Raw genomic sequence first — 27507 nt, forward strand, 5'->3', positions numbered from 1 at the left:
TTGAAAATATTAAACAAATGACACAATTATTGGAAGGATGACTAGTGACAACGTGATGAACAGACTGAATGATTATGAAATCTGAGTCAGCGACGAATTCATTTGCTATGGCAAATGAGAAAATTCAGTTAACACTTAACTCACACTTAAAGTTTAAGCACAACTTTAAAATCTAACACTTGTTGCCATGTGTTGCACATGTGTCTAATTTATCAACAATTAGAGTCAAAGGGAACAGATGGATGAATTTTATATTAGACTTGAAAAGTCAGTGAACTTCGTCTGTCTCAAATTTAGTAATATTAAAATTGCAGAAAAAATAATTTTTCGAAATCGTCTTCACAGGAGAAAAACCGAAATCAGAGACAGATCTACAAAGAGAAATACAATCGTGGCGTACACCGTTGTAAAGATTTTGTGTATCATTCTTTTCGGAACTTGTTACACTGCTACGATTTTTGTAGTAAGTAATTATCTGGCACTAAAGCAATCAGCTGCCGACCAATGGTGTTTGTTGCATTAATTCCTGGAGATAATAAACAAATAACCCGCATTTGGACCATTTACAAAGTCGTCGTAAGCTCCTCTCTCCTAACTGCTGGTCATTTGTGTATTGTTTTCTTCCTGATGTGTTAGGTTACGTTAGGTAACACTCGTCATGATAGAGGAGAAGCGTTTCCTGACGTGGGTCATGATGATCTGCCACGGGAGCTTATGGTCATCTTACTTGTCAAGTTACCGGTACAGTGTTCCATTTACAGTATAATATTATAGAAGAAATACGGTGTTGCATAGTTGCGAGGTGTTGCCAGAACATACGTCGTTGTGGTAATCTCACAATTAATTTCATTATACTCCCGTATGCAATTCATGAATATGTGTACTGCTCGTAAAGGCTGGTATTTCAAACGGGAGAAGAATGAAATTAGTTCTGAGCTTACCTCAGCCACGTATGTCCACGCATCATGATACATGCCTAGTGCTGCTGGGTACATCAACACACATACACACACGTATATGTGTGTGTGTGTATATATATATACACACACATATATATATATATATATATATATATATATATATATATATATATATATATATATATATATATATATATATATATGTTGTGGAAAAATTTTCTCCAGGAGGGGGGTATCAGCCCCCTTCAGCCCTTTCAGCCCTGAGGGGCCAAGCCCTCTCAGAAGGGGCGAGCATCTTGTTTACTGCTAGAGTGAGTAATTGATCACAGATGCTATGCCACGTAGTCAAGTGACCTCTGCTCCTTGCAGCGGTGTTGCAAAGTGTATTTTTATAAGAGACAGTACATCTCTTACTTAGCAGGACAATTAAGGAAAATCCTGCTTCCACTTTATTACTATAGTAAAGATAGTGTACATTGTTGTCTATGCTTAAGACAGCAAGAAACAAACATTCTGCTTTGCTTCATCGAGGAGGTGACAAGGATGCAAGGTACTAGGTCAGCATTTTTTTTTTTTTGTGTATTAGGGCAGTGACGGCTTGGGGCGGTGTGGCGACGCCAGACCACCTTTGACTCTAGTGAGAGTGACACTGATGCCAGAATAACTAGCAAAGAACACTGATCTGTGCGTTAGTGTGAACGAAGTGTCTCAAACACAATAAACAAAAGAGAAGTGTGATCAGCTTCTCTTGTGATACACTGTGAACAATAAAGACAAATCTTGTGGAACATAGTGTACCAGTGTGCGTTTCCTAGACAATGGAAGACGTGGACATCCAAGGACACTTCAGCTTCTATCAAGTCACCGATACCTGTCGAAGGTGTTGAGAACACCATAGCTCACGTTACAAAGGGCAAGGTATGTTACGAATTTCTTGTAGATCGGGGGATTGCGCAATTCTTGAGTCACAAGGAGTTTGTAATCAACCTATAATCGGCAGTAAGGTGTGGACTTTTGAGTCCAAACAAGTAGGTATTTCGTCAGCCATCATCGAATGAAATATGCTGACATAACACCCCCCAGGGGTAATTTATACTTACAAATTGTATCTCTTGACAGCCCAATGTTGTGATGGTTTCGACAGCTTCTAGACCTCGTCTGCAGGGGCGGCTGTGTAGACGATTTGCTGTCATTTATCAGCTAAGTGTTCATTATATATAGTTATAATTTAAACACAGCAGGTAAGGCCAAAATCTTCAACAGAATTTGGTCGTGCTCGAACCGGATAAAGACCACACTGTGGTCCAAATATGTTGTACTACAGTGTACAAATAACCTATGAGCCAAGGTCCTTCGAAAAAAACTGTAAAACTAGTGTTTTACAATATAAATCAGTATAAATGAGTCCCTCCAGACTCAATCACAGAGAATGGGCAGCCAAAAGAAAACGGGCGCTCACCCAGCGGACACCCAAAGAAAACGGGAGCTGGGTGACTCACCCACACCCTGCACCCACTGCTCTAATCTCGAGAAATTGCTGATTAAGACAACAGCAACCCAAGTGATGTTGTTTGTCTGAGTGTATATATAAACATAGTGTTTATAATGTTTATAGACAGAAATTAAGAGACAAGATTGTGTTAAAGTTGTTTCTTATAGATCTACCTGTTATATTAAAGGAACTTATATATAAAGTGTAAGCTTTCAAATATATATTAACAGTGAAATTTATATATGTGTAAGTAATATTCACGTGTGATTTACAGTTATACAGTGACATTTATAGTGTATAGTGAATGAAGTGTATAACGTTATTTACGATTAATCATCGTGGTCAGGCTGACACAGCAAACTCTAAGCCATAAACACCAGCCACATGTACTGTGTACCCTTCATGGTCATTGACCCTGAGGTTAAGCTTAGTGGGTCAGTAGTGTCTGACTCGATTATTGCTGACTTAAGCATAACAAAAACTCAGCTGTCTATAGCAGTACAGTGTTTTTTAAACACTCTAAGTGTGGTGCTAGAATTTTCAGTATACCATTAAAATGGCTTGTTTGAACACTCAGTTTCAGTCTTTACAGACTAAGATTACACAATTAGAAAATCTAATTTCAGTCTGTATAGGATTAACTCAAGATACAAACATAGATTTTGATGATCTTGAGGTCAAGTTTGGATTATTTACACAACGTATGAAAATAATTAATTCAGACTATACACATTATGAAAATAAATTTCTTGAATCAGATCCATCTGAGGATGAAATTAAAAATGTTTTGGATACTTTTAGTGATCAACAATTAAGGTGGACAGGAGTACAGGCTATCTGCCGTAAAACTCTGTCTACAGAGACCTACTTTAACTAGTGGGCAACCACCTGTTACACCTGTAACAACAACAAGTGTCCCATTACCAAGCTTACCTACATTGTCATTACCTATTTTCCAAGGTCATAATTATGAAGAATTCATTAGTGGTTTTCAATCCATAGTAAATTCACGAACTGACATAGATGAGATTGCTAAGTTCAATTATCTTAAATGTCTTGTGAAGGGAGAACCCTATGAACTGATTAAGTCATTTCCGGTGGTTAAAGGCAATTATCAAATAGCCTTACGTGTCTTAGCAGACAATTACTTTGATGCTGACAAGGCTAGAGTTAGACATGCAGTCTTAATATCAAGCTTGAAGCCACGCAAACATTGTTTTTCAGACTTACAGGCATTTAGAATCACATTAGACAATAGTCTCAGATCTCTAGATGCTAAATATGACCTAAGACAATGTGATTGGTTTATCAGTGGTATTGTACAAGATAAGTTGTCACCACAAACTATTGAACGATTAAATATTATGTTCAATAAATGCTATTTCACTTGTGAAGAAATTAGCAATGGTTTACAAACAATAGTTTCATGCATGCAAGCAACGAGACAAGATGAAAAATCCACAAATCTGGTGGATAATAAACCTTCAACTCAGTATAAAAAGAGTATATTATAACTACTCCCACTAAACCACATAATGGGAAATCCCATATAGGCATTTATCAAGCTGTGAATACAACAGACAGTAAACAGACTGTCATATATAAACGTACTCTAAAATGTGTACTTTGTGACGGAACACATTGGGCACAGTATTGTAGTCAATACACATCAATGGAGGCACGTAAACAACGTGTTCATCAACTGAAAAGATGCATCAAGTGTTTAGGTGAACACAAGGGAGGAAAATGCTCACTGAAGAAGTGTTTTAAATGCAAGGGTATGCATCATACAGCATTATGCCCAAATACTTTTGCTGAACAGCAGAAGAGTTCCACAGAATCAGGAAGTCAACAAACAATAACATTAAATGTGAGAGATAAGTTTAAAGCAACTGCTCTTCCGATAGCTCGAGTTGAGTTATCTAATAAATCACACAAAACCAATGTGCTAACACTATTTGATCAAGGCTCACAAAGGTCCTTCATAAGAAGAACAGTGTTGCAGAAACTGAATAAACAACCCTATGCCAAAATACAGTTAGATATAGCTGGTTTTTTCCACAATTCTGGTAAACAGACATATGACCTAGCCAGAATCACTGTTGGTCTAGGAAACAGGAAAAAGACAGTAGAAGCTGTGGTAGTAGATGATTTGCCTAAGTCTGTGCAGATCCAGGGATTAAAAGAAACAGTTGCAGCACTGAAAGCAGCTAAGGTCATGTTAGCCTGTATTGACATACAGACGGACACAATTAGTCCAATTGATTTAATCATTGGAAGTGATTATTATCACTGTTTTGTGCAAAATATAGTAAGTAAACATGATGTTCTCTTGCTGAAAACAGCAGGAGGCCACATGATATGTGGTCCCATTCCCTCTCAAAGTGGGAAAGAAGCTGATATTGATTCAGTGGAAAATGTACTAGTTACAAGAATAACCACTGATCATGTACCACAGCAAAAATTATCATTACTGGAAGAAATGAATGAACCAGTTGATAAGTTGTGGGATTTAGATGCGATAGGTATTGATATAAATAAACCAAGCCCACAAGAGTCTCAGACTTATAACCAATATTTGGACACTGTCAAATATGAAGATGGACAGTATTGGGTTAGGTTACCATGGAAATTAAATCCACCACATCTACCTAGCAATTATCGCATGGCTTTCAGACAGATGAAAGCACAAATACATGAGCTCAGGAAGAATCCAGAGCTACTGACTGTCTATGATAATATCATACAAGAACAGTTGGACAATAAATTCATTGAGGAAATGGTCGAAGATAAGTTGAAGACAAACGCTCATTATCTCCCGCACCATGGAGTCAGAAAAGATTCTGAAACCACTCCACTACGTGTTGTATATAATTGCAGCGCACGTGCAAATAAAGATGTAGCAAGTCTTAATGATTGTCTGATGACCGGACCCTCACTAACTGAGAAGCTTGGAGACGTGCTTATGAAATTTTGCACAAACCCATATGCCTACACGGCTGATATTTCCAAGGCTTTCTTAAGAGTAGGACTACAAGAAATAGATAGAGATTATACTCGATTCTTGTGGCCTGAAAATCCACATGATCCTCAAAGTCCTGTGAAAACTTATCGTTTCAAATCAGTATTATTTGGTGCAACATCCTCTCCATTCTTACTAGAAGCTACTCTAAATACACATTTGAAGAAATCTGAAAGTCCCTTCAAAGAAATCTTAAAGAAAAGTTTCTATGTGGACAATCTTCAAGATACTGTGAATAAAGAGGAGGATTTGAAATCCTTATACAGAGAAGCTAACAAGGAGATGAAAGAAGCAAACATGCCTCTAAGGATGTGGAATACAAATTCAAAGCAATTAAGGGAACTTATCAAAAAAGATTTCCCTGAAACTGATATTCCTGATTGCAACAATATGCTGGGACTTAATTGGAACACACAGGAAGATACTTTGAGTCTCAAAAGGATAAACAATAAATCATGCAGTACACTCACTAAACGTAGTTTACTGTCAGAGGTATCACAATGTTTTGATCCTCTAGGACTCGTCTCACCAATTACCATAAAGGGTAAAATGCTTATGCAAGATGCATGGAAACTCAAAATTGGATGGGATGAAAACTTGCCTCTAGAAATGAGTCAAGCATGGGATGAAATATCCAGGGAGTTTAAGCAACTTCATCAAATTACATTTCCCAGACAAATAGGTCAAGAAGGAAACAAGTACACATTACATGTGTTCTGTGATGCGTCAACCAGAGGTTATGGCGCTGTAGCTTACATGAGTAATGCTGAAGGAAGTACACTAATTACTTCAAAGGCCAGGGTAGCACCCTTGAAGGTCAGAACAGTACCACAATTGGAACTGACAGCACTCTATGTAGGTACAAAATTAGCTGTCTATCTCAACAAAGTACTTGATCATCTCACTATTGAGAAAACCGTGATCTGGAGTGATAATGAGGCAGTTCTCCAGTGGTTAAGAAATAATAAGAGTAAGCTGGTCTATGTACAGAACAGAGTAGCAGAAATAAAAGAGATGCAGAGAGATTATCTCTTTCTTCACGTCTCTACCCAAGAGAATCCAGCTGACATGTTGTCACGTGGTATCCCACTCAAGAAATTTGTGGATAATAAATTATGGCTCCACGGACCGAACTGGCTCTCTGATGAAAATAACTGGCCTCAGCAAAAAGCTCACATTATGCCAGAAGAAACAGTCTGCTTGAACACAGCAGAAATAAGTTGTGTAAATACTGCAGACACAACAGAAATAGTCATTGATGGATCTAAATACTCATCTTTGGGTAAACTCTTAAGAGTTACAGCTCTTGTCTTTAAATTCATTAAAGGAATAAAACCTGATTATGAATGTCTTGAACCCATTAAATACTGGGTGAAACTAATACAGAAAGACGTTTTCTCTACAGAATATAAATTTCTAGAAACACAAGATAAATCCCCAAAGAAACCTGTTATGATTAATTCTTTAGGACTTTATCTCGACTCAGAAAAGATTATAAGATGTCGAAGAAGAATTCATAATTCTTCACTACCTAAAGAAGCCATACATCCAATATTGATCCCCAAGAATCATTGGCTAACAAAACTGATTGTGCAAAACGCCCACAGTAACGTGTTACATGGTGGGGTAGCTGACACACTTTGTCATATACGACAATCCTACTGGATACCTCAAGGTCGACAAAGTGTGAAAAAACAAATAAAGGACTGTATTACTTGTCGTCACTATGATATGCGAGTATGTCAGTATTCAGGTCCACCTCCATATCCCTCTGAAAGAGTTTGTCATATCACTCCATTTGAGGTGACAGGTGTAGATTACACTGGACATATAATTTTAACAAAAACAGTTGACAAAGTTTCCATCAAAGTGTACATCTGTTTGTTCACTTGTGCTACAACTAGAGCAGTACATCTAGAAGTAGCCACTGACATGTCTGCTGAAACTTTTATCAAATTATTCAGAAGGTTTGCAGCCAGAAGGGCATGTCCCAGACTGATGATTTCAGATAATGCAACGAACTTTGTTGCTGGTGCTGCTTATATAAGCAAGATCTTTGATCAACCAGAAGTACAACAGATGCTGAATCAACGCAGTTGTCGTTGGAGATACATTCCTCCTAAATCTCCATGGCACGCCGGATTTTATGAAAGAATGATCGGCATTGTAAAACGTTGTTTAAGGAAGGCTCTTCATCGTCAGAGAATAGACTTAGAAGAATTCCGTACAGTTGTGACTGAAATAGAAAATAGAGTTAACAACAGACCTCTAACTTATGTTACCGATGATCTGGACAATTTAGAAGTGTTAAGTCCATCTCATTTACTACATGGCAGAAGGCTCGAACCTGTTCCTCCCATGAATGATAAAGAAATCATAGAGGATCCTACTTATTTCGAACCTGAGCAATTCAGACGTAAATTCAAACACCTTAATAAAGTGATTGAACATTGGGAGAAAATTTGGCGAGAAGACTATCTCACCTCATTGAGAGAACACTTCTATGGAGCTGGTGTTCCTGAAAATCATAAGTCCTTAAGACCTGGTGACATAGTGATTATCGACAATGATGGTCCGAGGTCCCAATGGCCACTTGGAAAAATTGTGACCATATATCCTGATGCAAATGGAATCATCAGGACAGTTGATGTTTTGAGCAAAGGTGTAGTGAATAAGCGGACAATAAATAAAATAGTGCCGTTAGAATTACACAGTGTTGGAAACAAAATTAGTGATTCTCCAGAAACCACACAGACTAAAGCTGTTCAGAAAAGACAAGCAGCAGTGGTGGCGAGTGAGAAAATCAAATTAATGTTAAGTGATGAATAGTTCACCTGCAGCGAACCTCCGCCGCCCACCAGTGTGGAGAAATTTTCTCCAGGAGGGGGGTATCAGCCCCCTTCAGCCCTTTCAGCCCTGAGGGGCCAAGCCCTCTCAGAAGGGGCGAGCGTCTTGTTTACTGCTAGAGTGAGTAATTGATCACAGATGCTATGCCACGTAGTCAAGTGACCTCTGCTCCTTGCAGCGGTGTTGCAAAGTGTATTTTTATAAGAGACAGTACATCTCTTACTTAGCAGGACAATTAAGGAAAATCCTGCTCCCACTTTATTACCATAGTAAAGATAGTGTACAATGTTGTCTATGCTTAAGACAGCAAGAAACAAACATTCTGCTTTGCTTCATCGAGGAGGTGACAAGGATGCAAGGTACTAGGTCAGCGTTTTTTTTCTGTGTAGTAGGGCAGTGATGGCTTGGGGCGGTGTGGCGACGCCAGACCACCTATGACTCTAGTGAGAGTGACACTGACGCCAGGATAACTAGCAAAGAACACTGATCTGTGCATTAGTGTGAACAAAGTGTCTCAAACACAATAAACATAAGAGAAGTGTGATCAGCTTCTCTTGTGATACATTGTGAACAATAAAGACAAATCTTGTGGAACATAGTGTACCAGTGTGCGTTTCCTAGACAATGGAAGACGTGGACATCCAAGGACACTTCAGGTTCTATCAAGTTACCGATACCTGTCGAAGGCGTTGAGAACATCATAGCTCACGTTACAAAGAGCAAGGTATGTTACGAATTTCTTGTAGATCGGGGGATTGCGCAATTCTTGAGTCACAAGGAGTTTGTAATCAACCTATAATCGGCAGTAAGGTGTGGACTTTTGAGTCCAAACAAGTAGGTATTTCGTCAGCCATCATCGAATGAAATATGCTGACATAACACCCCCCAGGGGTAATTTATACTTACAAATTGTATCTCTTGACAGCCCAATGTTGTGATGGTTTCGACAGCTTCTAGACCTCGTCTGCAGGGGCGGCTGTGTAGACGATTTGCTGTCATTTATCAGCTAAGTGTTCATTATATATAGTTATAATTTAAACACAGCAGGTAAGGCCAAAATCTTCAACATATGTCATGCCGAATATGTAAAACTGGTCAAATAGCAAGAACTCATTTAAAATTAAGTCCATTCCGAAATTTTCTCTTATACATTTAAAGATATATTTTTTTTCATTAATGTTGATGTAAAAAATTATAATTTTGCACCAAAAGAATCTTAGAAAACTTACCTAACCTTATTATAACAAGAACAATTTATTTTAGCCTAACCCAACTATATATATTTTAGATTTCTTTACAATAATTTAATACTAAACAATCACAGTGAAATATATTTTTTTCGTTAGGTTCAGAATGATTTTGGCGAAATTATTGCATACACAAATTTTCACTTGTCCTATATGGCAAGATGAGCGTTGCTCTTTAAGCCAAGATCGCAAATTCTGCCTATTCGGCACAACATATATATATATATATATATATATATATATATATATATATATATATATATATATATATATATATATATATATATATATGTAGGTTTGTAGACAGTAACCACCCAGGGAAGTACTACCGTCCTGCCAGATGACTGTGAAACAGAAGCCTGTAACTGTTTTGCATGATGGTAGGATTGCTGGTTTCTTTTTCTGTCTCATAAACACGCTAGATAACAGGGATATCTTGCTACTCCTACTTACACTTTGGTAACACTTCACAGACACGCACATGCATATATATATACATACATCTAGGTTTTTCTCCTCTTTCTAAATAGCTCTTGTTCTTCTTTATTTCTTCTATTGTCCATGGGGAAGTGGAAAAGAATCTTTCCTCCGTAAGCCATGCGTGTCGTATGAGGCGACTAAAATGCCGGGAGCAATGGGCTAGTAACCCCTTCTCCTGTAGACATTTACTAAAAAAGAGAAGAAGAAATTTTTTTATAAAACTGGGATGCTTGAATGTGCGTGGATGTAGTGCGGATGACAAGAAACAGATGATTGCTGATGTTATGAATGAAAAGAAGTTGGATGTCCTGGCCCTAAGCGAAACAAAGCTGAATGGGGTAGGGGAGTTTCGGTGGGGGGAAATAAATGGGATTAAATCTGGAGTATCTGAGAGAGTTAGAGCTAAGGAACGGGTAGCAGTAATGTTGAAGAATCAGTTATGGAAGGAGAAAAGAGAATATGAATGTGTAAATTCAAGAATTATGTGGATTAAAGTAAAGGTTGGATGCGAAAAGTGGGTTATAATAAGCGTGTATGCACCTGGAGAAGAGAAGAATGCAGAGGTGAGAGAGAGATTTTGAGAGATGTTAAGTGAATGTAAAGGAACCTTTGAATCAAGTGAGAGAGTAATAGTGGTAGGGCACCTGAATGCTAAAGTAGGAGAAACGTTTAGAGAGGGTGTGGTAGGTAAGTTTGGGGTGCCAGGTGTAAATGATAATGGGAGCCCTTTGATTGAACTTTGTATAGAAAGGGGTTTAGTTATAGGTAATACATATTTTAAGAAAAAGAGGATAAATAAGTATAAGCATCAGCGAACAGAGAGGTGAAGGTTTATAAACTAAAATAGGAGGCAGTTAGGGTAAGATATAAACAGCTATTGGAGGATAGATGGGCTAATGAGAGCATAGGCAATGGGGTCGAAGAGGTATGGGGTAGGTCTAAAAATGTAGTGTTAGTGTTCAGCAGAAGTTCATGGTTACAGGAAAGTGGGTGCGGGAGGGAAGAGGAGCGATTGGTGGAATGATGATGTAAAGAGAGTAGTAAGGGAGAAAAAGTTAGCATATGAGAAGTTTTTACAAAGTAGAAGTGATGCAAGGAGGGAAGAGTATATGGAGAAAAAGAGAGAGGTTAAAAGAGTGGTGAAGCAATGTAAAAAGAGAGCAAATGAGAGAATGGGTGAGATGTTATCAACAAATTTTGTTGAAAATAAGAAAAAGTTTTGGAGTGAGATTAACAAGTTAAGGAAGCCTAGAGAACAAATGGATTTGTCAGTTAAAAATAGGAGAGGAAAGTTATTAAACGGAGAGTTAGAGGTATTGGGATGATGGAGGGAATATTTTGAGGAATTGTTATATGTTGATGAAGATAGGGAAGCTGTGATTTCGTGTATAGGGCAAGGAGGAATAACATCTTGTAGGAGTGACGAAGAGCCAGTTGTGAGTGTGGGGGAAGTTCGTGAGGCAGTAAGTAAAATGAAAGGGGGTAAGGCAGCCGGGATTGATGGGATAAAGATAGAAATGCTAAAAGCAGGTGGGGATATAGTTTTGGAGTGGTTGGTGCAATTATTTAATAAATGTATGGAAGAGGGTAAGGTACCTAGGTATTGGCAGAGAGCATGCATGTTTCCTTTGTATAAAGGCAAAGGGGACAAAAGAGAGTGCAAAATTTATAGGGGGATAAGTCTGTTGAGTATACCTGGTAAAGTGTATGGTAGAGTTATTATTGAAAGAATTAAGAGTAAGACGGAGAATAGTATAGCAGATGAACAAGGAGGCTTTAGGAAAGGTAGGGGGTGTGTGGACCAGGTGTTTACAGTGAAACATATAAGTGAACAGTATTTAGATAAGGCTAAAGAGGTTTTTGTGGCATTCATGGATTTGGAAAAGGCGTATGACAGGGTGGATAGGGGGGCAATGTGGCAGATGTTACAGGTGTATGGTGTAGGAGGTAAGTTACTGAAAGCAGTGAAGAGTTTTTACGAGGATAGTGAGGCTCAAGTTAGAGTATGAAGGAAAGAGGGAGATTATTTCCCAGTAAAAGTAGGCCATAGACAAGGATGTGTGATGTCACCGTGGTTGTTTAATATGTTTATAGATGGGGTTGTAAGAGAAGTAAATGTGAGGGTCTTGGCAAGAGGCGTGGAGTTAAAAGATAAAGAATCACACATAAAGTGGGAGTTGTCACAGTTGCTCTTTGCTGATGACACTGTGCTCTTCGGAGATTCTGAAGAGAAGTTGCAGAGGTTGGTGAACGAATTTGGTAGGGTATGCAAACGAAGAAAATTAAAAGTGAATACAGGAAAGAGTAAGGTTATGAGAATAACAGAAAAATTAGGTGATGAAAGATTGGATATCAGATTGGAGGGAGAGAGTATGGAGGAGGTGAATGTATTCAGATATTTGGGAGTGGACGTGTCAGCGGATGGGTCTATGAAAGATGAGGTGAATCATAGAATTGATGAGGGGAAAAGGGTAAGCGGTGCACTTTGGAGTCTGTGGAGACAAAGAGGGGAATGTATGAGAGTATAGTTTTACCAACGCTCTTATATGGGTGTGAAGCATGGGTGATGAATGTTGCAGCGAGGAGAAGACTTGAGGCAGTGGAGATATCATGTCTGAGGGCAATGTGTGGTGTAAATATAATGCAGAGAATTCGTAGTTTGGGAGTTAGGAGGAGGTGCGGGATTACCAAAACTGTTGTCCAGAGGGCTGAGGAAGAGTTGTTGAGGTGGTTCCGACATGTAGAGAGAATGGAGCGAAACAGAATGACTTCAGGAGTGTATCAGTCTGTAGTGGAAGGAAGGCGGGGTAGGGGTCGGCCTAGGAAAGGTTGGAGGGAGGGGGTAAAGGAGGTTTTGTGTGCGAGGGGCTTGGACTTCCAGCAGGCATGCGTGAGCGTGTTTGATAGGAGTGAATGGAGACAAATGATTTTTAATACTTGACGTGCTGTTGGAGTGTGAGCAAAGTAACATTTATGAAGGGATTCAGGGAAACCGGCAGGCCGGACTTGAGTCCTGGAGATGGGAAGTACAGTGCCTGCACTCTGAAGGAGGGGTGTTAATGTTGCAGTTCAAAAACTGTAGTGTAAAGCACCCTTCTGGCAAGATAGTGATGGAGTGAATGATGGTGAAAGTATATCTTTTTCGGGCCACCCTGCCTTGGTGGGAATCGGCCAGTGTGATAATAATAATAATAATATATATGTTATTGTAACCACGAACAAGTTGTATTTATTCAAAAACAAACTGCGGCTAGCCGGGGGACCGAACCCATGTTCTTTTAGCCCGCCCCATGGTGAGCGAAAATTCCATGACGCTCTAACCCACGGACCATACAATCCTACAAGAATCACGCACCCAGCAGAGCTATGTTTTGTACCGTGATCCGAGGACATATGATTGTGTGGGTGGTTCAGAGCTAGTTTCATCCTCCTCCCAGTTTGGTGCACTAACCTCCACGTGCAGTATTTTATATTACTGTAATCACGAACAAATGGTATTTTATCAATAACAACAATGTGATTAGCCGAGGATTCGAACCCAAGTTGTTTTAGCCCTCCTCATGGTGAGGGAAAATTCCATGACGCTCTAACCCAATGAAAGATAGCACAACGATAAGCAAGACAACAATCAATCAACACTGTAGTGATTGTATTAGTCTGACTCACCAACAACGTTGATGAAGAAGGTTCTTGAGTCAGTACCGTACAAGTTGGAAGCCTGGCAGGTGTAGACAGCAGCGTGGGCGCGAGTGATGGAGGGTATCACCAACACGGAGACTCTCCCTCCCTCCTCCAACCTCACCTCCATCTCTGATGACCCGCCACCTAGATGGAAATACAGGTCAGTACACAGTCAGGAGTATATTAAACTACACTTGGAAATTACAAAACACATGTAAGAAAACACTTGAAAGTTTATGAAGTATACTTGGATGTATACATGGAAGTATACATGGAAGTATACAGGGAAGTATACATGGAAGTATACATGGAAGTATACGGAAATGCGTGATGTACATATGGAATCAGATACTGTAACATTACATCGTTTTTATATGCAATAATGACAAGAGGAGTAATTAGTCATATGCAACATCTGCAATGCTGAGGGACTAATTACCTCATCTTTCACTGTTTTCTGTTTCAAACCGTTCACATTACTACTATAGTGAACTGACTGAGTCACTGCATGGCGAAACATCTTTAGATAAAGATACCTGATGTCGCACAAGCCTGTGCTTAACGTAGTAACCAGTCTCTCATTACTGAGAGACTAGTTATTACGTCTTCCACTAGCTTTTGCATATATTTCAAGTCTTCAAATTATGCCCATGTACTATACTGATAAAGCCATTGGTTGGCGATACACCTGCAAAATAATGATACCCAGATGTTGCACATGTCTACTTTATCAATCGTAAGGACCAAAGGCAGCACATGGGTATCCTATGTTCTCCAGAGTGCTTAAAGAAGCAAACGAAACTTTGTGAAAGCAGTAATTTCGCAAAAATTATTCTGAATCTAACGAAAAATATATATTTCATTGTGTTTATTATTAAATTTTTGGAAGCTTTTCTAAAATAAGTTTGATGGCATCATGTGTGATCTGGCCGTCCCAATGATCGGACATATTTACAAATGGTTTCTATTCAGTGTACAATGTTTTTGCTCCAACATTCACATATTTGCATTCAAAGTTGATATCTCTTTGCTCTGTTATATGTAATATTTACTTCAGAATAAGGTGAACAGACGAAGAAACCAGAAGAGTGTAGACAGTTTTTGCAATGTTTGTGGCAAGTATACACAACGTTATCAACTAATACACATAACAAACTATGTGAAGTTTACATAGAAACACGACATGAGAGATAATCAAAATAAAGACTCAACACATATGTTGTACGCCTTTTTCAGGCGTACAGCATATGTGTTGAGTCTTTATTTTGGAAAAGGCGTATGACAGGGTGAATAGGGGAGCAATGTGGCAGATGTTGCAGGTGTATGGTGTAGGAGGTAGGTTACTGAATGCAGTGAAGAGTTTTTACGAGGATAGTGAGGCTCAGGTTAGAGTATGTAGGAAAGAGTGAGATTATTTCCCAGTAAAAGTAGGCCTTAGACAAGGACGTGTGATGTCACCGTGGTTGTTTAATATATTTATAGATGGGGTTGTAAGAGAAGTAAATGCGAGGGTCTTGGCAAGAGGCGTGGAGTTAAAAGATAAAGAATCACACATAAAGTGGGAGTTGTCACAGTTGCTCTTTGCTGATGACACTGTGCTCTTGGGAGATTCTGAAGAGAAGTTGCAGAGATTGGTGGATGAATTTGGTAGGGTGTGCAAAAGAAGAAAATTAAAAGTGAATACAGGAAAGAGCAAGGTTATGAGGATAACAAAAACATTAGGTGATGAAAGATTGGATATCAGATTGGAGGAAGAGAGTATGGAGGAGGTGAATGTATTCAGATATTTGGGAGTGGACGTGTCAGCGGATGGGTCTATGAAAGGTGAGGTGAATCATAGAATTGATGAGGGGAAAAGGGTGAGTTGTGCACTTAAGAGTCTGTGGAGACAAAGAACTTTGTCCTTGGAGGCAAAGAGGGGAATGTATGAGAGTATAGTTTTACCAACGCTCTTATATGGGTGTGAAGCATGGGTGATGAATGTTGCAGTGAGGAGAAGGCTGGAGGCAGTGGAGATGTCATGTCTGAGGGCAATGTGTGGTGTGAATATAATGCAGAGAATTCGTAGTTTGGAAGTTAGGAAGAGGTGCGGGATTACCAAAACTGTTGTCCAGAGGGCTGAGGAAGGGTTGTTGAGGTGGTTCGGACATGTAGAGAGAATGGAGCGAAACAGAGTGACTTCAAGAGTGTATCAGTCTGTAGTGGAAGGAAGGCGGGGTACCTGGAGGTTACCTGGAGGTTATTCCGGGGATCAACGCCCCCGCGGCCCTGTCCATGACCAGGCCTCCCGATGGATCAGGGCCTGATCAACTAGGCTGTTACTGCTGGCCGCACGCAGTCCGACGTACGAGCCACAGCCCGGCTGATCCGGCACTGACTTTAGGTATCTGTCCAGCTCTCTCTTGAAGGCAGCCAGGGGTTTATTGGCAATTCCCCTAATGCTTGGTGGGAGGCTGTTGAACAGTTTTGGGCCCCGGACACTTATGGTGTTTTCTCTTAGTGTACCAATGGCGCCCCTACTTTTTATTGGCGGCATTTTGCATCGCCTGCCCAGTCTTTTACTTTCGTAGGGAGTGATTTCTGTGTGCAAATTTGGGACCATTCCTTCCAAGATTTTCCAAGTGTAGATTATGATATATCTCTCCCTCCTGCATTCCAACGAGTACAAGTCAAGTGCTTCCAAGCGTTCCCAGTAGTTAAGGTGCTTGACAGAACTTATACGTGCAGTAAAGGATCTCTGTACACTCTCTAGATCTGCGATTTCACCTGCTTTGTATGGAGATGTTAATGTACAGCAGTATTCCAGCCTAGAGAGAACAAGTGATTTGAAAAGGATCATCATGGGCTTGGCATCTCTCGTTTTGAAAGTTCTCATTATCCATCCTATCATTTTCTTTGCACGTGCGATCGTGGCACTGTTGTGATCCTTGAAAGTGAGATCCTCAGACATTACTACTCCCAGGTCCCTTACATTATTTTTCCGCTCTATTGTATGGCCGGAGTCAGTAGTATACTCTGTAGGGTAGGGGTTGGCCTAGGAAAGGTTGGAGGGAGGGGGTAAAGGAGGTCTTGTGTGCGAGGGGCTTGGACTTCCAGCAGGCATGCGTGAGCGTGTTTGATAGGAGTGAATGGAGACAAATGGTTTTTAATACTTCACGTGCTGTTGGAGTGTGAGCAAAGTAACATTTATGAAGGGATTCAGGGAAACCGGCAGGCCGGACTTGAGTCCTGGAGATGGGAAGTACAGTGCCTGCACTCTGAAGGAGGGGTGTTAATGTTGCAGTTTAAAAACTGTAGTGTAAAGCACCCTTCTGGCAAGACAGTGATGGAGTGAATGATGGTGAAAGTTTTTCTTTTTCGGGCCACCCTGCCTTGGTGGGAATCGGCCAGTGTGCTAATAAAAAAAAATAATAAAACATATGATGTATTGTTTGTACTTCTTGAAATACGATAAAGCTCATTGAGAGAGTGAACCTAATAGCGACTAGCGAAGAGGGAGTCCGGGAGATGCAACCACAAATTTTATGAGTACAAATTGGTGAGTACAATGGCTTATTGGAAAAAGTACATCAATGTTATTTTCAGTCCCAGTGTAGTGGTGATAACCGAAGAATTACCAGTGTGACTAATACTTCTGCATGGGTAATGTGTCCGGTATTTCGAAGATAAATAAGAACAACATAGCATATCCAGATTACAGGTCAGCATTGTTTCGCACTGATGAATTTCACTGGGTAAGAACTGTTATCCTACCTCAGCTTATTTCAAAATCAGCCCTTTCTAAGGTATGTTAGATCAAAAGACAAAAGTGCAACTAATGCGACATTTTACTGTAGCAACGTTTCGGTCTACAGGACCTTTGTCAATCGGTTACGGCTTGTAGACTTTGTAAGGCAGCAGTCAAAAAAATTCACAAAATACTACAAGGCAAGTGGTGTCTCCAACTTTTCAGGCCCAGTACAGTTACTTTTGGCGAATAACCGGCTGGAATCTGTTGGACCAGAGGTTAGAGTCATTTTTGAAAATCGTTCGTTGATCACTGCATTAGAAGCATCCAGGCTGGCTGAAAATATTGAGGCTAACTTCTTGTTCGAACGATCTAATCTTTTTTCACAACAGCCTGTCCCTCCAACAGCCTGTTCCAACAGCCTGTCCCAACAGCCTGTCCCAACAGCCTGTACCAACAGCCTGTCCCAATAGCCTGTCCCAACAGCCCTCCAGTCAGGGACAAGTCCTTTACTGGAGGGAGGAAGTGGCAGGATGAAAGTGAACAACGACGCCAATCAACTAAGTCGTTTGGTGCTCAGCGACTTCAAACTCGCGGTCCACTTAGTGAGCAACGACATCAAACTCATGATCAACATGGTGAACAACGGTGTCAGTATATAGAGTGGCGCCAGCCACGAAATCAACAAGGAACCGAAGTAGAGTGAGGTATGGCCCCATACTACAGTACATGCTACATCACCATTCAGGAGAATGAAAACAAAATTTGAAGTAACCACTTAGAGGGATACCGGGGATTTTGTTCACTTATATGAGAGGGAGTCCTTCCCCTCTGAAAAGACGTCATTGCAATCCTTCCTTTCACTTGAAGCATTTGGAGGAATTATTTTCTATCCCTTTACAAAAGATACATGTGCAGAGTAAATATTAAACAGGATATTTGACTGTAGGTGTTTCTGAAGGATTCCCTATGAAAGATGCTGTGTTATTGCTAGGTAATAACATTCTTAATTCTACAAAATGTTCGGAACCCATAGTGACTAATTCTTCTCTGATGTTGGCCATAACTCGTGCAAACTACCAAGTGATGTCTGTCGAAATTGCAGGCCCATCCTTGGACGACTCAGATCTAAAGCTAGACAAGTTTTACGAGGAAAACTGGCCAGAGCTTCGTCAATTTAGTGAAAAGTCCCAGACCAAGCCTTCCTGCTTTAGGGTTGCAGGATTGCCCGAGGGAGGGACTGTCCTTTTGGGAAGAACAGCGAAGAGATCCTTTCTTAAACTTCGCTTTTCAGGCAGCCATGGGTGAGTCCCACTCAGATCATCCAGTCAAATATAAAATTAAACACAACCTACTGCTCTTCACAGACTGGTAAGCTGGTAGGTGGAAGCCCAAAATCAGATAGACTGGTAGTTCTTAAGAAATTTAGGTCACAAATTTTTAACATAGGCCAGAATTCCTCTTTTGGAGGTCATTTAGGATTTATAAAACTCTGTATAGAATATTAAAAGAGTTTTACTGACCAAAAATAAGGAAAGATGTGAAGAATCGCACCCACTCTTGCAGGGAATGTCAACAAGTAGGTAAACCTGGACGCCCCATTAAACCTGCTCTACTTCATCCCATACCTGCAGATGGAGAGCCGTTTGCCAACCTAATCAGTGATCATGTGCGACCATTACCAAAATCAAATTCAGGCAACCAATACCTATTCACCATCATGGACAAAGCTACTAGGTATCCGGAAGCAGTCCCAATGCGCACTATAAACACTAAAGCCATTCTTAAAGCCATAACTAAATTTCTTTCTTTCTTTGCCATTCCTAAGTCTATCCAGGCTGACCAGGGTACTAACTTTACAGCCAAAGCTTTTAGGGAAGCTGTAACTAGGCTAGGTATAACTCATAAATTTTCCACTGCCTAACATCCTCACTCCCAAGGCCCTTTGGAAAAATTTCATCAGACGTTAAAAACCACGATGAGAACTTTTTGTATGCCTTTTTCTACAGGTTGGGATAAATTACTTCCTCTGTTGTTGTTTGCAATGAGAGAAAATGTGCAGGAATCAGCAGGGTGCAGTCCATTTGACCTAATCTATGGGCACATTGTGCCCAATGATTAGCTCAAGGAAGGATGGATGGGAGAAGATGCCTGCTTAGCACTCTACTATCCTTTTTCAAGGTAGCAGGTGGCACGTCAGTTGGCTAAGGCTAACTTAAAATCTGCTCAAAACGCTGTGAAACAGGGGTATGACTGAAATGCAATGTTTCGTTCCTTCAGTCCAGGAGACAAGTTGCTGGTGCAGGAACCTGGTCACACCTTAAAAGCTACATTTATGGGACCATTGCAAATAAGAAATAAAATTTCTGATGCAAATTATGTGGTAGCTCCCCTTGATAATCCCACGAAAAGTAAAATTTACCACATAAATCAGATTAAAATATTTAATAGTCCCAGTAAAGAGTCTGTCTTCTGCCTCTATAGATGATCCTGATTCTTTGCACACCATTCCAGAGATTCAAGTTAAGCTTCTTAATTCTGTCCTCATCAAGGACCCTAGCCCTTTAATGATGGTGCTGTCTAAAAATCAAATAATAAGTCTAACTACACTCTTACAAACTTACCCCGACATATTTTCGGATGTCCCGAAAATATGTACTCTGGGATATCATGATGTAGACATCGAAAACACTAAGCCTATTAAACTCTCCCCCTACAAAGTTAATCCCGAAAAACAGAAGCTACTTCAGCAGGATGTTGCATTTCTGTTAGAACACGGATTAGTGGAGGAGTCCTCCAGTCCATGGGCTTCACCGTGTATCCTTTTTAAGAAGTCTGGTGAATGAGGTCACTATTCCAGATGCCTACCCTTTGCAACGTTTGGATAACGTAGGTACCTTTGACAGATAAGGCAAAGGAAATATCTGCCCTCATAATTCCAGGTCACTATCAATATATAGTGGCCCCATTCAGTATGCAGAACTCACCAGCAACGTTCCAGAAGCTGATTCATACGGCTATTAAAAGACTTGTAGGCACGGCAGCTTATCTGGATGATATAGCAGTAGTTTCCAATATGTGGGACCAACATGCTTTCCGACTTAAAGCTCACTTTGGCCAGTCTGTTATTATTTTTTTGGGTCATGAAGTTGGTAATGATAAAGTAGCCCCTAAGTTTGCTAAAATTCTTGTAATTAAGAATTACCCAGCACCTCAATACCAGTGTTTCTTAGGAATGTTATGTTTCTACAGACGCTTCTGTAAGAAATTTGCAGATAATGTAACCACCCATAACTTCACTTACCAGTCTGAAACAAAAATTTCAATAGACCCCAGAATGTCAAAAAGCATTTAATAAAGCCAAACGGCTACTTTGTACTTCAAATATTCTACTGTCTCTCGATTTTTCGAAACTTTTTGTATTACAGATTGATGTATGTAAGTCAGGGGTAGGGGCAGTACTCCTACAAAAATCTAGGGAAGAGTGGTTGCAGCCTGTCGCTTACTTCTCTGTTAAGTATCAACCTCGCCAAAGAGCTTATGCCACCATTGAGAAAGAAGCCCTCGCTCTGATACTTGCACTGGAACATGTCGAGGTCTACATGGGGCAGTTGTTCCAGGTGGTCACAGTCTACTGAGATCATAATCCTCTTGTCTACCTCAACACAATGAAAAACCACAACACACATTTGATGAGATGGAGTCTTAGGCTGCAACCTTACAACCTAAGAGTCATACATATTGCCGGCAAAGAAAATGTATTGGCAGATATACTTTCTCATGTTTAATTTAGGTTAAGATGTGTTAGGGACCGTGTGGGTAGCTTATCTCTCATCCCCCATTATAAATATGCTTTTTAATGACGATGGTGGGGTTTTATTTTAGTGAAAGGACATTCTGCTGCTATCCGCAGGTGTACTGAACCAACGTTAGACCTTCTGTGTGCTGTCTCGCTCTAGGATAGAGTCTGACTTTAAGTCTCGAGAAAAGCTGAGCTTTATCTAACGAACTGGATGGTTGACAGGAAAAGCGGTTCCATTATTGCTCAGTGCCATGGCAGCACGCTACCTATAGAGGTGGAGGCCTAGTCCCGGCTATTACAGCCCCTTTGGGGTAGGGTGTGGCATGCAAAGAGTATGTTACAATTTATTCAGCGTATGTCACACTCCCATATAGGTTGCCTCCCAACTAGTGAACCGGGTGCTAAGACCGATCGATAGGGTACCAGTGGTTAAATCAGTACCTTGGTTCACTGACCAATCACAGGCAAGCCCGCCAAAGCTGAAGCAACATGGTTCACTTGGGATAAGTACTGGCAGACTTGCCTACCTGCTGGTTGAGTACGGTGCACTCTCTCTGGCCTCTGCTTTGCCATCTGTCACCGTGGTGTACACTTATTATTATTATTATTCTATCTGTATATATTGTACATAGTGCACATACCTTTATATAGTGAAAGTAAATATTCATTATAGTCTACTGCTGAGTTTGTTTGCTCCAATTCCTAGTATGACCAGGTCTCACAGGCTATTCATTACCTGTGTTTGTACTAGTGAACAACCAGAATCTGCGACTGAAGTAACCTCACTTAATCACTCTACAGGAATTAAGTGACCTTGTCAGGGACCTTGAAATATCAGAGTATGAGGCAGAACTGCTTGGATCACGCTTACAAGAGGGAAACCTTCTAGCAGAAGGAACAAAAATGTCTCATTTTCGTGCACTCCATACTAGTTTGGCGGTATTCTATCAAATGGAGTATGATGTGTGCTTCTGTGAATGGTATTATGAAGGAACTGGGATACTAACACCATTCTGTTGAATGAAGACTATTCACGATGCCAACAGGATCAGTTTGAAAGAGGTGCTCCTTCACAACGGCAATGAAAGCCATTTGTGCGAATGACTCATGTTGTGAGACTGCGTCTAACAATTGAGTCCATGGAAATCCTGTTAAGACTAACAACATAGAACGACCACGAGTGGAATATATGTCTATAACTTGGCGTGTTAGATAGGAGTGAATGGAGACGAATGGTTTTAGGGACCTGACGAGATATTAGAGTGTGAGCAGGGTAACATTTTGTGAAGGAATTCAGGGAAACCGGTTAGCCGGACTTGAGTCCTGGAAATGGAAAGTACAATGCCTGCCCTTTAAAGGAGGGGTTTGGGATATTGGCAGTTTGGAGGAACTTCTGAACTGTAGTATGTGAGCGCCTCTGCAACAACAGTGATTATGTATGAGGTGAAAGTAATAATGATGATGAAAGTATCTTCTTTTTGGAAATTTGCTTTCTTTTTGGGGTCACCCTGCCTCGGTGGGAGACGACCGACGTGTTAAGAAAAAAAAAACTTGGACTCCAACCTGGGCACACAAAACACATGAGTCATGAGTTTCTTTTGCGGAATAGTCGTTATGAGGCTAACCACTTCAAGGACAAAGAATAGCCGGTTAGAAAAGACCAAGCTCCAGAAGAATTCAATATACAACATATGCCATTCGTACATCCTCAAGAGATGTTTATTCCACCATTGTACATAAAGTAGAAACTATGGGTGGTGAAGGGGCAGGTTTTGTTTACCTTAAGGAAAAATTTGGAGGAGTTTTAGCTGACGCAAACTTAATTAAGGCCGGGGTTTTATTTAGCCACAAATACGTGAACTGTTATCCAGCCAAGTATTCCTGTCAAACCATATCACGAGCGGGGCTTGAACTCGCTGTTGGAGAGTCGTAAAACCCCAGACCGAAGCGTTAGCCCAGTAGCTAAATCGTCATTCTGGAGTTTTAAGACTAACCGCGAGTTCAAGCCACACCCGTGGTATGGTTAGTTTGCAGTCGTGTCATTACGTTTTCGTGAGACAAGTATTTCTATCAAAACTGACCCCACTGGAGGTGGCTGCAAGGAAAGCTTTCAGGCAGGACGTCCAGAACTTCTTAGGAAAGCACAGACAAGAAAATTATGCCGAGTTAGTGCAAAATATTACATAAGCTTGTAGAGCACTTGGACTGTCGTATGTCCCTGATAATATACTTTCTTCATCATTCACACCTGGACTCCTTTCCATGAATTTTGGTGCTCGTAATGATGAGCATGGTGAAAGTTGTCACTAAAATATCACTACAATGGAGGTATTTATCAGTGGAGTTTCAGTCCCAACATGGTGGAGGATTACCGTTGGTTTCTTCAGAGAGACACCACTGTTTGTTATAACATGATGGTGGACTACTGTTGGTTTCTTCAGAGAGACACCACTGTTTGTTATAACATGATGGTGGACTACTGTTGGTTGCTTTAGAGACAAAACTGTTTGTTATAACATGATGGTGGACTACTGTTGGTTTCTTCAGAGAGATATCACCGTTAGTTATAACATGATGGTGAACTACTGTTGATTACTTCAGAGAGACATCACCGTTAGTTATAACATGATGGCGGACTACTGTTGGTTACTTCAGAGAGACCTCACCGTTAATTATAACATGATGGCGGACTACTGTTGGTTACTTCAGAGAGACCTCACCGTTAATTATAACATGATGGCGGACTACTGTTGGTTACTTCAGAGAGACCTCACCGTTAATTATAACATGATGGCGGACTACTGTTGGTTACTTCAGAGAGACCTCACCGTTAATTATAACATGATGGTGGACTACTGTTGGTTACTTCAGAGAGACCTCACCGTTAATTATAACATGATGGTGGACTACTGTTGGTTACTTCAGAGAGACATCACCGTTAGTTATAACATGATGGCGGACTACTGTTGGTTACTTCAGAGAGACCTCACAGTTAATTATAACATGATGGTGGACTACTGTTGGTTACTTCAGAGAGACATCACCGTTAGTTATAACATGATGGTGGACTACTGTTGGTTACTTCAGAGAGACCTCACCGTTAATTATAACATGATGGTGGACTACTGTTGGTTACTTCAGAGAGACATCACCGTTAGTTATAACATGATGGCGGACTACTGTTGGTTACTTCAGAGAGACCTCACCGTTAATTATAACATGATGGTGGACTACTGTTGGTTACTTCAGAGAGACATCACCGTTAGTTATAACATGATGGCGGACTACTGTTGGTTACTTCAGAGAGACATCACCGTTAGTTATAACATGATGGCGGACTACTGTTGGTTACTTCAGAGAGACCTCACCGTTAATTATAACATGATGGTGGACTACTGTTGGTTACTTCAGAGAGACATCACCGTTAGTTATAACATGATGGTGGACTACTGTTGGTTACTTCAGAGAGACCTCACCGTTAATTATAACATGATGGTGGACTACTGTTGGTTACTTCAGAGAGACCTCACCGTTAATTATAACATGATGGTGGACTACTGTTGGTTACTTCAGAGAGACATCACCGTTAATTATAACATGATGGCGGACTACTGTTGGTTACTTCAGAGAGACATCACCGTTAGTTATAACATGATGGCGGACTACTGTTGGTTACTTCAGAGAGACATCACCGTTAGTTATAACATGATGGTGGACTACTGTTTGTTACTTCAGAGAGACATCACCGTTAGTTATAACATGATGGTGGACTACTGTTGGTTACTTCAGAGAGACATCACCGTTAATTATAACATGATGGCGGACTACTGTTGGTTACTTCAGAGAGACATCACCGTTAATTATAACATGATGGTGGACTACTGTTGGTTACTTCAGAGAGACATCACCGTTAGTTATAACATGATGGTGGACTACTGTTGGTTACTTCAGAGAGACATCACCGTTAATTATAACATGATGGTGGACTACTGTTGGTTACTTCAGAGAGACATCACCGTTAGTTATAACATGATGGCGGACTACTGTTGGTTACTTCAGAGAGACACCACTGTTAGTTATCAGCATAAAATAATTTGCTTAAAACACTTACAGATATGCTCCACTTCCAGTACAGAATATGTCCCTCAAGCATTCTTCAGCAGTTTCGATTTAATATGGAATCAGTCTGGTGGAAAGTGACTTATATGTTTTCAGAAACTAAAAATTCTGACGTGCAAGCTCAGTTTGGTCTTCAAGTTTGGAATTATAATATTCGTATTACCTTAAAACACCTACAATTTTCTCAGTATTCCCACGAACAGATTTTGTGGATATTGTGCTGAAAGGTTACTGAGGTGCTAAGTGTGAGTTGAATCTACCTAGCTTGGGCCAGGAGGCCTGTTACAGTGTCCCTCCGTTTTTGTCTGTGCTAAATTTAGCATTCTGTGGCATTTGCAAATATTTCTTCTACCAACTGCAAATCTAGAACACAAAGACAATATTGTGTCAAGAACGATACATAAATAACCGGTATATGGGAGACTGAGTATTATGCCGACGTTTCGGTCGGACTTGGACCATTAACTAGCCACACTGTGAGAATAGTTAATGGTGCAAGACAGAACGAAACGTCCTCATAAGTTTTATTATTCTATGTGCTGGTTATTTGAGTAGAGAACCAAATATACCGAAGAAAAAGAATGAAAAAAAGCCAACGGCTGAATGAGCACTGGACTGAATAAGCCAGATGATTTTTCAGTCCAGTGCAGTGAAGAACGGTGGAAGATAAGGAGGAGTTTGAGATAATCAGTCCCTCAGCTTGAATCCACGTGCTGAGTTCATCATACAAGATGTTGTGAGGAGAGTTCTGGCAAACAAGTTGCTTACCTGGTACAGGGATAGCATCTCGGGCCCAGGTGAAGACGATAGGCAGGTCACCACGAGCAGGACAGGGTAGGACTAGACTCTCTCCCACTGCAGTAGACTCGTTCACTACACGTTCCTCTATGCGGGCGCCCTCTGTCACCCACCACAGCCACAGGTTATGACAATATAGGTCTCAAATGCCATGCAACAACAATATAAATAGGTTATTGTCAGCTTAACAAAGGTTATTTCACAACATACACGCACATTACAGTCAACACCACACACAGGTTACGCATACACACACACACACACACACACACATACAGAGGAGCTGTGGATCAAACTTTGCAACCACACATACCTGTGTTTGTATTTTGAGTGTATACACAGGTTACAGTCAGGGGTGACATCAGGATTTTTTTACTGGCAGGCTTGGGGGCTCTGGTTGGATAGAAGGCTAGAAAGACTTTTGGGTTTATAGAGCAAGCAAACTGTTTTTACTTGGTGTATATAATAGATCAATAAGAATAACAATGTACTATAAAAAAATTTATTTACACTTTACACGAATCAGAAAAAACTGCTGATATCAAAGAAAAAGAAAAATTACGTTTAGTTGGATCAATAATTAAACTGCCATCAAAATACTGTTGTTTACATATCCATCAATGGTATGAAGGATTTCTTAATAGATTCTTTCTACTCTCAAATTAGAGATTCATGACAACTGGAAAGTTACAGCAGTGTGATTCTTCTATTGTTATGGTTGGAAGGAAGACTGTCAGTGATACTGTCATCACTGATTCTTTCCCTATATATAGATACAGCTGCAACATCACTTGTTCTGCTGTCGCTACTGCTGTTCCTCAAATATGGTTTCGTCACTCACAAGCAGAGAAAGACTACTTTCACATACTGCAGAATTATCTGGTAAAGTCACACTTATGCGAACCAGCTTGTACAGCTGCAGGAAAGCTTCAAGGTTTGGTCTCAGCCTAGTAGCAATTTCAAGTGAATTTGCCACATTATGATCCTGTTTTTTTTATAATCTCGGAAAGACGTTGTCCATGAGGCTCAATACTTAAATTTTCCTCATTGATACCATAGTTAAATACATTTCCAAAATACAAGATGACTCTAGAAGTGAAGCTCCTTGAGGATTCACCGTTGAAGAACCTTTAGTTTGCTGTATAAGTTGCTTGAAAATCATTGTGCAAATGGTTCAGAAAACCGACAAGTTGATACACTGTTGCATCACTTTGGTATCTTTATCAAGACTGATGGATTGAGCACATTGACTTCAGACTGAAGGACTGACAACCGGAAATTCTCTCTCATCTTCCACCATTCATCACTGTATTTGACTGAGGAAGCCAATGGCTGGCGAAAACGTTTCCACAGTAAAGATACAAGTTTCTCA

General features: G+C 40.3%; 1 protein-coding gene across 1 annotated transcript in view; it reads right to left on the bottom strand.

Annotated features, from left to right (window-relative positions):
• Positions 1–27507, bottom strand: part of LOC128688200 (cell adhesion molecule Dscam1) — an 876413-nt gene that overhangs the window by 300483 nt on the left and 548423 nt on the right. Inside the window, exons 14-15 of the mRNA XM_070086854.1 lie at positions 26106–26237; positions 13675–13833 (exon numbers count right to left, since the gene is read on the bottom strand). Coding sequence (XP_069942955.1) covers positions 13675–13833; positions 26106–26237 — 291 coding nt within the window. The remainder of the gene's footprint in view (positions 1–13674; positions 13834–26105; positions 26238–27507) is intronic.

The sequence above is a fragment of the Cherax quadricarinatus genome, chromosome 19 (assembly GCF_038502225.1).
Source record: "Cherax quadricarinatus isolate ZL_2023a chromosome 19, ASM3850222v1, whole genome shotgun sequence".
Lineage (NCBI taxonomy): Eukaryota > Metazoa > Arthropoda > Malacostraca > Decapoda > Parastacidae > Cherax > Cherax quadricarinatus.